Genomic DNA, 12,065 nt, shown 5'->3' with positions numbered 1-12,065 from the left:
CTAATTACATGGTGTTTTTGTTGAGTAGAGCCTAATTTTATACTATATTATATTTGTTTTATGTAGAATACTAATGAATCATTTAAGATCTCACGAGACATTGATTCAACTTTCATCTAAACTTTATTAAACAAGCATAATTCTGATAAATGGCAGCTGCACTACACCCCTTATAACAATACACATAAAGGAACACAGCATCTTCGTCTGCCATGATTTCCTTACTACACATGCGCAAATATAGCCCGATTTGTATGTACTTTACAGATTTGACTAATTCACCAAGATTTGGCTTGACTGAATCGTTAAATGGGAGATGTTCTCTGATGGGTAGAGCCGTAGATCCGGCAAAAACAGTTGTGTATTTTAGACTTTAACTGTTTAGTTCAGGACACCGGCCCATATAGTTTTGTTTTTAACTGAGCCCACGTCTCTCCCTAAGTAACGTGGTGGAGAAGTGTGTGATCCACTCATCCCGTGCCGAGCGGGGCCTGCTGATAGACGAGGTGTGCTGCCAGAAGGACGGCCCCCACAGCGCCCTGTACACTATGATGAAGGATCAGTACGCCAACTACGTGGTGCAGCGGATGATCGACATGGCCGAGCCCGCCCAGCGCAAAATCATCATGCACAAGGTTGGTTGGCATATGCCATCTGAAGTGAATTAATGGTAAACATTTTGGTACATAAATAGCTATTTCTCATTGGACAAGTTCAGGTTAGTCCCTCCCTGTTTCGTCCCGTTTGGTTCCTAGTGAGTACACACCATGTTTCACATTGCTTGTTAATTCAGATGAGATTAATTTATGCCAGGTTCATGTATTGCCATAAAACCAAAGGTTGGTGGTACTTTTGATACAGCATTTCTAGTTGTTATCCGAATTCTAATTGTTACCCATAGGAGTCTCGATTCCATGTGATATGAAAAGTATTTTACACTGAACAAAAATATATACGCAACATGCAACGATTTTACTGAGTTACAGTTCATATAAGGAAGTCAGTCAATTGAAATAAATTCATTAGGCCCTAATCTATGGATTTCACTTGACTGGGAATACAGATGTGCATATGTTGGTCACAGATACTTTTGGTCATGTAGTGTATGTGGACACCTGCTCGTCGAACATCTCATTAGAAAATCATGGGCATTAATATGGAGTTGGTCCCCGCCTTTGCTGCTGTAACAGCCTCCACTCTTCTGGGAAGGCTTTCCACTAGATGTTGGAACATTGCTGCAGGGACTTGCTTCCATTCAGCCACAAGCATTAGTGAGTTCGGGCACTGTTGTTGGGCGATTAGGAATGGCTCGCAGTCAGTGTTCCAATTCATCCCAAAGGTGTTCGATGGGGTTGAGGTCAGGGCTCTGTGCAGGCCAGTCAAATTCTTCCACACTGATCTCAACAAACCATTTCTGTATGGACCTCGCTTTGTGCACAGGGCTTTGTCATGCTGAAACAGGAAAGGGCCTTCTCCAAGCTGTTGCCACAAAGTTGGAAGCACAGAATCGTCTGGAATGCCATTGTATGCTGTAGCATTAAGATTTCCCTAAGGGGCCTAGCCCGAACCATGAAAAACAGCCCCAGACCATTATTCCTCCTACACCAAACTTTACAGTTGGCACTATACATTGGGGCAGGTAGCATTCTTCTGGCGTCCGCCAAACCCAGATTTGTCTGTCGGACTGCCTGATGGTGAAGCATGATTCATTACTCCAGAGAACACGTTTCCACTGCTCCAGAGTCTAATGGCGGCGAGCTTTACACCACTCCAGCAGACGCTTGGCATTGCGCATGGTGATCTTAGGATTGTGTGCGGCTGCTCGGCCATGGAAACCCATTCCATGAAGCTCCCAACGAACAGTTCTTGTTCTGACGTTGCTTCCAGATGCAGTTTGGAAGTCTGTATTGAGTGTTGCCACCAAGGACTATTATTAAACGCAACGCACTTCAGCACTCGGCGGTCCCGTTCTGTGAGCTTGTGTGGCCTACCACTTCGCGGCTGAGCTGTTGTTGCTCCTAGTCGTTTTCACTTCACAATAACAGTACTTACAGTTGACCAGGGCAGCTCTAGCAGGGCAGAAATTTGCCAAACTGACTTGTGGGAAAGGTGGCATCCTATGACGGTGCCACGTTGAACTTTCACTGTGCTCTTCAGTAAGGCCATTCTACTGCCAATATTTGTCTATGGAGATAGCATGGCTGTGTGCTCAATTTTATACACCTGTCAGCAACGGGTGTGGCTGAAATAGCAGAATCCACTAATTTGAAAGGGGTGTCCACATACTTTTGTATATAGTGTACCTTTTTTAAAAAGGGGGCGTGGATCAGAACCAGTCAATATCTGGTGTGACCATTAGGCTGTTGATTGTGGCCTGTGGAATGTTGTCCCACTCCTCTTCAATGGCTGTGTGAAGTTGCTGGATGTTGGCGGGAACTGGAACACGCTGTCATACACGTCAATCCAGAGCACCCCAAACATGCTCAATGTTTGACATGTCTGAGTATGCAGGCCATGGAATAACTGGGACATTTTCAGCTTCCGGGAATTGTGTACAGATCCCTTGCGACATGGGGCTGTGCGTTATCAGGTGATGGCGGCAGATGAATGGCATGACAATGGGCCTCAGGATCTTATCACGTTATCTCTGTGCATTCAATTTGCTGTTGATAAAATGCAATTGTATTCATTGTCCGTAGCTTATGCTTGCCCATACCATATCCCCACCGCCACCATGGGGCACTCTGTTCACCACGTTGACATCAACAAACCGCTCTGCCTGTACATTTGAAACCAGGCTTCATTCGTGAAGAGCACAATTCTCCAGCGTGCCAGTGGCCGTCGAAGTTGAGCATTTGTCCACTGAAGTCGGTTACGACGCTGAACTGCAGTCAGGTCAAGACCCTGGTGAGGATGACTAGCACGCAGATGAGCTTCCCTGAGATGGTTTCTGACATTTTGTGCAGACATTCTTTGATTGTGCAAACCCAGTTTCATCAGCTGTCTGGGTGGCTGATGAAGCCCCATTTACTGGCTCAAATAGCTGACCAATCAGCCTGTTGCCAACCTTTAGTTAACTTTTTGAAAAAATGGTTTGACCAGAGACAATACTATTTTACAGTAAACAAATTGACAACAGACACTTATAGGGAAGGACATTCAACAAGCACAGCCCAAATGACTGATTTGCTGAGAGAAATTGATGATAAAAATATTGTTTTGTTAGACTTCAGTGCTGCAGCTTTTGACGTTATCGATCATAGTCTGCTGCTGGAAAAACTTGTGTTATGGCTTTACACCACTTGCTATATTGTGGATAAGAGTCACCTGTTTAACAGAACACAGAGGGTGTTCTTTAATGGAAGCCTCTCCAACATCATCCAGGTAGAATCAGGAATTCCCCAGGGCAGCTGTCTAGGCCCCTTACCTTTTTACATGTTTACTAACGACATGCCACTGGCTTTGAGTAAAGCCAGTGTGTCTATGTATGCGGATGACTCAACACTATACATGTCAGCTACTACAGCAACTGAAATGACTGCAACACTTCAAGAGCTGCAGTTAGTGTCAGAGTGGGTGGCAAGGAATAAGTTAGTCCTAAATATTTCAAAAACTAAAAGCATTGTATTTGGGACAAATCATTCACTAAACCCTAAACCTCAACTAAATCTTGTAATAAATAATGTGGAAATTGAGCAAGCTGAGGTGACTAACCTGCTTGGAGTAATCCTGGATTGTAAACCGTCATGGTCAAAACATATTGATACAACAGTAGCTAAGATGGGGAGAAGTCTGTCCATAATAAAGCACTGCTCTGCCTTAACAGCACTAACAACAAGGCAGGTCCTACAGGCCCTAGTTTTGTCGCGCCTGGACTACTGTTCAGTCGTGGTCAAGTGCCACAAAAAGGGACTTAAGAAAATTGCAATTGGCTCAGAACAGGGCAGCACGGCTGGCCCTTGGATGTACACAGAGAGCTAACATTAATAATATGCATGTAAATCTCTCCTGGCTCAAAGTAGAGGAGAGATTGACTTCATCACTACTTGAGAGGTATTAATGTGGAATGCACCGAGCTATCTGTTTGAACTACTGGCGCACAGCTCGGACACCCATGCATACCCCACAAGACATGCCACGAGGTCTCTTCACAGTCCCCAGGTCCAGAACAGACTATGGGAGGTGCACAGTACTACATAGAGCCATGACTACATTGAACTCTATTCCACATCAAGTAACTGATTTAAGAAACATGTAAAAATACACCTTATGGAACAGCGGGAACTGTGGAGCAACACAAACATGGGCACAGACATGCATACGCACAATACACACGTACACATTTTGTATTGTAGTGGTGGAGTAGGGGCCTGAGGGCACACAGTGTGTTGTGAAATCTGTGTATGTATTGTAATGTTTTTTAAATTGTGTAACTGCCTTAATTTTGCTGGACCCCAGGAACATAATTAATACAAAAATGGCTGTGCCCCTGCCCAGTCATCTGAAATCCATAATTAGGGCCTACATTTATTTCAAGTGACTGATTTCCTTATATGAACTGTAACTCAGTAAAATGGTTGAAATTTTTTGCGTTTTAATTTTCAGTATACATTACCTTTTGCTGTTGTAAAGCACTATTCTGAATCTACTCAATACAAAAGTTAATGCTGACATCTAGTTGTGACATTACGAACTGCATTTTACTGCATAGGTTGAATTTGTGAACAGTGCAGTTTCAGATTTACTTTGAGACAGTTTAATTCCTTCAGCCCCTGTTTATTAGTATGCTTGTGGTGCTTCAAACACTTCTGCCTTAACCACTGCCATAGACAAATCTAAGAAGGTAAACTGAACAAGTGTTTTGTATTTTGGTGGTTATCGTGTAAACCACAAAAGTTATTAAATAATAAGACACTTATAGTATCTGTTGATCCTTTGAGCACAGTAAGTTAAGTTTTTATATTCATTCCACCTTTGAAAAAAACAATATATTGGCAGATATATAGGTAATCGGTGAATTTTGCCTCCCTAAAATCGGTATCAGACCTAAAAATCCCATATCGGTTAGTTTAGTCCAAACACAAAACTTTGCATCATATAAAACATTGCTCCATTATTACATTACAATTTTACATTGATCCTTCATTACAAATATTAAATACTCCATAAATAAGAATGTGTGTGTGTGTATCCACAGTCTGTGTTGTCCTGTTATGTGGAATGTTGGCCAGATTTACATTTGCTGTCCTATCACTTTTAATCTCTAAGTATCCTTCAAGGACAATGTTTTTAAGTGGGAGGCAGGCGGCTTTGTTTTTTAAAATCAAAACAAGAACAACTTTTACACCTGATTTGGCCAGTACCACTAAATGTTATAATGATTTAATCTTTGCTCTCTGCTACCCCAGATCCGGCCCCACATCGCCACACTGCGCAAATATACTTACGGCAAGCACATCCTGGCCAAGCTGGAGAAGTACTACATGAAGAGTGGCTCTGACCTGGGGCCCATTGGCGGGCCCACCAACGGCCTCATGTAGACCTGTCCTCCCTCCCGTGTCCCCTGACTAAAGCACAGAGTAGGAGCCCACACCCCCCCTTCTTTCTAGTTCTGTAAAGAGGCGTTCCATCAGGGCTGACCTTTGACACACCATTTGTCGTGTCCCCCATTTTGGGGGAATTACCCAAAAAAGTATTAATCTTCACCTAAGAAATGCTGTGACATCTGACCCTGCCACTCTAATGCCAACCATGGAGCTGGTCCCCTAAGTGGCCACGGAGGGGGGGCAGGCAGGCAGACAGTCTTGCAGGCAATCTCTTCCGGGTAAAGCACAACCCCCCCCGCCCCCCTTGTTTGATGGAGCTGGCTGGTTTTTCGTATATAATCTTGTACATTTTTTGTTTTTTACTTTGTAAATCCTCTGTAGAAAAAAAGATTACTGCGTTTGCTGAAAATGTACAATTCTTACAATTACACCAGCAAGTGACTTTATAAGGCTAAACTTGAGTGATCATTTTAAACAACTTTCCATTTGTTTTTGTACCCAGACGTACTACTACTATCATCTGTTCTAATTAAAAGCCAGGTGTTTAAATATAATATATAAATAATTATCTTTCTACTACCACACAATGATCCCAATGCACAAGCAATGGTGCCCATGCCAAAGCAGCTGATGGATCCATTTCTACTTATAGCACTGCATAGTATGGATAGATTATGAAACCAATCTTTCTCACCGACGATTACTATGTCTCTCGTGCCAATGCGTTAGTCACCCACTGGTCTCTATTGGACCAACTAGAATACTTTGCTTTGGAGAGCTCTGTGCTTAAATTTTTGGGGGTGTGTCATCCAGTTGGCTGCTCGTGATTGCCTTGATTTTGTTGCCTCTGTTTTTTCGCAGACGGGTGTAAGGCCTACTCTTGGTCTTGTGCTGTTGGTGGACAGCTTGCAGTTGGCTTGATTTGACTAGTCGGCTCCAGGCAACGACTGGCATCGTTACTAAACGGTGCACTTTGAGAAATGCATCCATAGGCAGTGATTCCACTAAGCCCCACCTATACAGTCTTACGCAATTATTTGTTTTTGCCGCTCACTCAATGGTTACTTGGGGGCTTACGCCAGACACGGCTACCGTAGACGTTTATTCTCTTTCAGAAGCAAAGCATGAGGTCGGGTTGTATAGTGAAAGTTTAACCTGGTTGTAATCTTTACATGTAATGACCGTAGCAGGGCTTGGGGGGGGGGGGGGGGGGGTTATGTTTAGGAGCAGGTTAAGCATAGGCATGCTGTGACAGGTTTTTATAACTTGGAATGATTTTTCTTTATCATGTTGTGGGACATCTTATCGGTCTTGTAGTTTGAGATGAACACTGCCCTAGAAACGGTATCTTTATGTACTGAATATTCATCTCTTCTTGCATAGAAGTAGTTTAGCAAAAATGTATAGCATCTTTAAGTATGAGTAAATATGAAATTGTTGCTTTTTTGGTTAGGGGGCTTTTGTGTAATGATGGCACCCTCACCACCTGCAGTTCAGAGGAGTAGGAAGATATGTAAGTGGCTCATTCCAGCGGAGAATATAATTGGGTTTTGGGGATGAGCTAACAAAAGGATCCTCGTTATGGGATTGCGAGACCGTCATAGAGGTGGTTTTAATTTGGTTTATCTTTTATTTATTTTTGCAGTCTGAATATGCAAGTGAATTGGGTAGGAGGGTAGTGGGGCCATCTAAAAAGCTATACAATTCATTTGTAATACTAGTAGTAATGGCTTTTGTTTTTTGCTTCATATGAATAAATTGTAGAAAACATGTAGTATATGTGCAGTTAATAAGTGTAAGTTTATTAGTTGACAAAAAAAATTATAGTTGTGATGTTTGACAGGCCTTGCTAAGTTGGTAGTGACGCTTTTATTTCGTCTGTACAGTTGTACATTTGTAAACGTTGATGCTGTAAATGGGATGTCTTTTACACTTTGGGGGAAAAAATAGCAAAAATGTGCTTTTTGATGTTTGTATTTTCATCACTCCTTTCCCCTCAAATATAATGTATACAGTTTTATTTGATCAAGCGTTATTTTAAAACAAAATATTTTTATGGCTTCACAATCTGACTTGTTTTTTGTTTTTAATCTGTTATGAAAAAGGTTGGCCTCATTTTGTACGCGGAGCTGTATAACATCTCCTGTTGATGTTGTCTTTCTGACGTGTAACAGTTTAAAGGAACACCAATGCTCTGTACTTAAAATGAGGCTGCTTCTGGTCCTCTCTGCTACCATGGAAAACTTCACAGGATATGACTGAATTATTTTTGTACAGAAGAGGGCTGTATTTTGGAACAGCTACTACCTTGTAAGTGAAAGAAATGTAAGATATTGTCAATTATATAAATATGAACATATGAGTTTTGTCACACTGTTAAAGTCATGTACATTTTCAGGTGGCCTTATGTACATTTCCAGATGTTAGATGAAGAGAGAAATACTCAATTTTTTTTGGAAGCAGAATTGTGACTATGTATGATTAAACCGTTCTAACATTTGATTATTTGTTTATTTGCGTTCTTTCATTTCTATATCCTGTTTATGAAGTTGGTGTTGTACAAACTGCAGTACTTGAATTTGGGACTTGAAGTTGTATTGAAATTAACCTGTTTTTGACCAGCAGATGGCGCTGTTTGGCAGTCACCAGTTAGCCTACTTCATTATCAATTGTTTTATTAAGGAGTTTCGAACGGGTTGCTGAATGTTCACATTCACTAGAACAGAAACTTTTATTGGCGCGATACAGCCTATATCTATAAGGAAGAAATCATAAATACAATCAATAGTTGTCTATAACTGTGACAAGCTCACTGTACCACAGGTAACTGCCAAAAGAAAGGAAATGCCTTAATAGGGCGTTGGGTGCTACACAGCTTCAATGCAACTTTGCATATATTCTACAAGTGTCTGGAACTGTTTCGGGGGAATGCGATACCATTCTTCCATGATAAATTCCATCATTTGGTGTTTTGTTTATGGGCTCATTTGAGTGGTAAGGCGAAAGCAACCGACTAGACAAGTCGGGGGGTGCATCTGCGACAGTTTTACACTGCTTTTCCAACAGCAAGGCTCAGTGCCCCCTCCCATATCACACACTCACAAACTGAAAATATACTTTATGTATGAACATTGTACAATCAGTTGGTGAGAGACGGCCTCAAATAACATTAATTTGTAAACATACACTGTATACACTAATTGCGGCAAAGTTTGTTCCTGTTTTCAGTCACGTTTTTGGGCACGTTCGTGTGGGTCAAACGCCCTAATGGTTGGTTGACAATAGAGCTGCCCACAATGCAGGTGATGGCTGCAGGAGGAAGTTGCAGTCAATACTTCATGACCTTTGATCACATGATTTTTGTAAAGTTCATGAAGTTGACATATAGGCGAAGGTCAGACAATTTTTATCCCCATAATGCAACAAACTTGGAAAGTAGGACTGGGAATTGCCAAGGACCTCACGATAAAATATCACAATACTTAGGTGCCGATACAATATGTATTGCGATTCTCACGATTCTATATGTATACTGTGATTTTATTGCGATTCGATGTCCCAAACATATTGCTTACCATATGTCTTCGATAGAGGAACAAGAGAGCATGAGGACACTAGTTTTGATCAGTCATGGAAATAAAAGTGCTGTAAACAAATTGTCTCCCTATTTAAAAAGATGGAAACAAGCTATGAAGGAAAAATGCAGTCGTTTTGGTGCAGGTACAGCCAACTAGCGCAAAAATAATATTGTCGAAACGATGTGATATAGTCAAAAATAATATCCCAATATGTAACTATTGATTTCTTCCCCCCCATCACTATTTGAAAGGTGGTGACCAACGATGGTCACCAACTTGACCAATGTGTTCCGCTCGAACACGGCAACTGTCTCAGGCACCGCTCCAGAATCTCCCGTAAGTGTTCAATTGGGTTGAGAAGGCCATGGCATATGGTTTACATTGTTTTCATGCTCATCAAACCATTCAGTCACCACTCGTGCCCTGTGGATGGGGGCATAGCAGGGGGAAGACTGCCCCCTCTCATTGAAGCCACAAAGTTCAAAGCCAACCGTGAAACAGCTGGCATTGTTTGCAGAAAACACGATCCCCCATTATAGTGAGTGGAAACATTTTTCCGTGTAAATAAATAAAACATTTGAAAACGGGGCGGCAGGTAGCTTAGTGGTTAAGAGTAGTAACCGAAAGGTCGCTGGTTGTGCCAGTAACCGAAAGGTCGCTGGTTCTAATCCCCGAGCAGACTAGGTGAAAAATCTGTCGATGTGCACTTGAGCAAGGCACTTAACCCTAATTGCTCCTGTAAGTCACTCTGGATAAGAGCGTCTGCTAAATGACTGAAATGAAATGAAGACAATCATGGTTCCAATAATTGCTTCTAATACACCAGGTCTATGTCCTTGAACCAATTATTTTAAAATCACACACAGAAGTAATTATAAGGATAATTTAGTTGCTAATGGCAGCCTGCAGTATTCCGGTCGGCCTTCAACTTGAGTTACTCAATGAGAGGGGGCATCACTGAGCTAGCCTGCAACGTCACTTCCTGGAATAGCTCAAACTGCGCATTTTATGATGCCATCTTAACCGACTTCATTTGGCTTCAATGTGCCATAGACCCCACAGTGGAGGTGTCATAATACCCATAAAACCTAGTGGTCAAACAGGTAAATGGTTCCAATTGTTTTTCCACCATTAATTTTTCATTAGAAACACTTAAAATAAGGGCTGTTTCGTGTAGGCTTACTCTGCTGTGACGTTTTGATAACCATGCAAATTTCTCTCGGACAAGGTGATTTTTATTAATATTTGAGTCTATTTACTCTGATTCGAAAGTGCTAATTAGTGTCAAAGTAAACATCATGCAAAACTACAAATCTCTGCAAGCTCCTGCACGTCATCTCTAGCTGACACCTTTGCTAACAGGTATTGTGTCAATTAAAAACTTGCACAAGACAGTTCACAGAATTGTCCAGTTAAAGAAATGTAGCCAATTTATTCATTACTACATTTAGCTAACATTAGATAGTTAATCCAGAGATTCCTACCTTTGCTTCGATTCGGCAGTTTCGTCCAGATCATGGCATTTGTAGTTCTTTATGATAATCACATTAGCAGCTAATTAGCATTTCATTTTTTGTGGGTAAATACAGGCAGAAGTACAGGCAAATATATTGATAAAAGTAATCTTGTCCTAGAGAGATTTACACGGTTATCAAAAAGGCACGCCAGGGTAAGCCTACACAAAACCCAGCCCTTATTTTAAATGTTTCTAAAATCCCCAATAGGGAAAAAATAATGGTGGAAAAACGATTGGAACTATTTCCCTGTTTGACCGCTAGGTTTTATGGGTATTATGACTCATACTATGGTACTCTATTGAGTCTTCACATATGAATGAATGCTGTCACTTGGTCGATGGCTTTGTCCATTCATACAGTCATTGGGGCATAGCCATGGTAGCCAAAATAATGGCCTGCCCAGCATTTTTATACATGACCCTAAGCATGATTTAATATTAACTGCTTAATTAACCACACCACTCCCTCATTTACTGCAAGTGTTTCCATTATTTTGGCAGTTTCCTGTATGCCTGTGCTTCTGTAAACAGAGGGCGGGTCTTTAAGAATCCCGCCACAGGTAGGTTTAACTCACACCTGTACTACTATGAGACGGAAAATATGTTTTAAGAGATACAGTTGTAATAAAACCACTGATGAGGATTTAATTGATATCCTCTTTTTCCCCCACTGTTTGCCATAGCCGCATGTTTACCTGCAATAACTACGTTGGTGAGTAGCCTGGTATACTTTTCTCATGAATGTTAGTGGCTGCGTTTACACAGGCAGCCCAATTCTGATCTTGTACCCAATTATTTGCAAAAGAGCTGATCTGATTGGTCAAAATAAAATATGAAGTAAATAAAAGATAAGAATTGGGCTGCCTGTGTAAACGCAGCCAACGTGATTTACGTGTTATGAATGTAAATTCGAGCAGTGGACGTTTCTCTGTCACCTCTGCTATGATGTTGCATTGAATGAACATAGGCTTCAGCATAAATATATACAGTGTGAAATATGAAATACCTTGTGATCGATTGCTTGTTAATCTTTTATAAGTATTAACAGTATGCCATTGAAATTTAATGTATTTTGTCATTAGGCCTATGAGAAAGGATATGGAGCATCAGCTCTCAGACAGGCTTTCAAGAACATTCAAAACTATGTTGTTAAAAAAAGCAGCAATCTACAGTATTGCGCAATGCAGCTGTCCGGCAGCCCACCTTTTGTCTGTATGTCTGGGCCCGTATTCATAAAGCATCTCAGAGTAGAAGTGCTGATCTAAGATCAGTTTTGCCTCCTAGATCAGCACTCCTGCTTTGCTTTATGAATACCGACCCTTATGTTCATGTTCAGATCCCACCGTCTATGGTTCAGATAATTGTCAAACATGTGGTTTCCATATGTTTGATACCGTTCCATTGACTCCATTCACGCGGAAATAG

At 41.3% G+C, this 12,065-nt stretch overlaps 1 protein-coding gene and 1 long non-coding RNA gene across 3 annotated transcripts in view; one reads left to right on the top strand and one right to left on the bottom strand.

Moving 5' to 3' along the window:
* The window catches only part of LOC311106715 (pumilio homolog 2-like), a 43,798-nt gene extending 35,750 nt beyond the window's left edge, over positions 1 to 8,048 (top strand). For both annotated transcript variants that reach the window (XM_084149120.1, XM_084149119.1), the window contains exons 22-23: positions 443 to 635; positions 5,409 to 8,048. In XM_084149120.1, coding sequence (XP_084005246.1) covers positions 443 to 635; positions 5,409 to 5,540 — 325 coding nt within the window. In that variant the 3' untranslated portion in view covers positions 5,541 to 8,048. The remainder of the gene's footprint in view (positions 1 to 442; positions 636 to 5,408) is intronic.
* LOC311106717 overlaps positions 1 to 12,065 on the bottom strand; it is a 69,816-nt gene that overhangs the window by 45,233 nt on the left and 12,518 nt on the right. The gene's annotated exons all lie outside the window — the stretch shown is intronic.

This window comes from Coregonus lavaretus, assembly GCF_964263955.1.
Source record: "Coregonus lavaretus genome assembly, chromosome: 31".
In the NCBI taxonomy this organism is placed as follows: Eukaryota; Metazoa; Chordata; class Actinopteri; order Salmoniformes; family Salmonidae; genus Coregonus; species Coregonus lavaretus.
Note: the sequence above shows the minus strand (reverse complement) of the source record. Positions and strands in the feature narration are given on the sequence as shown.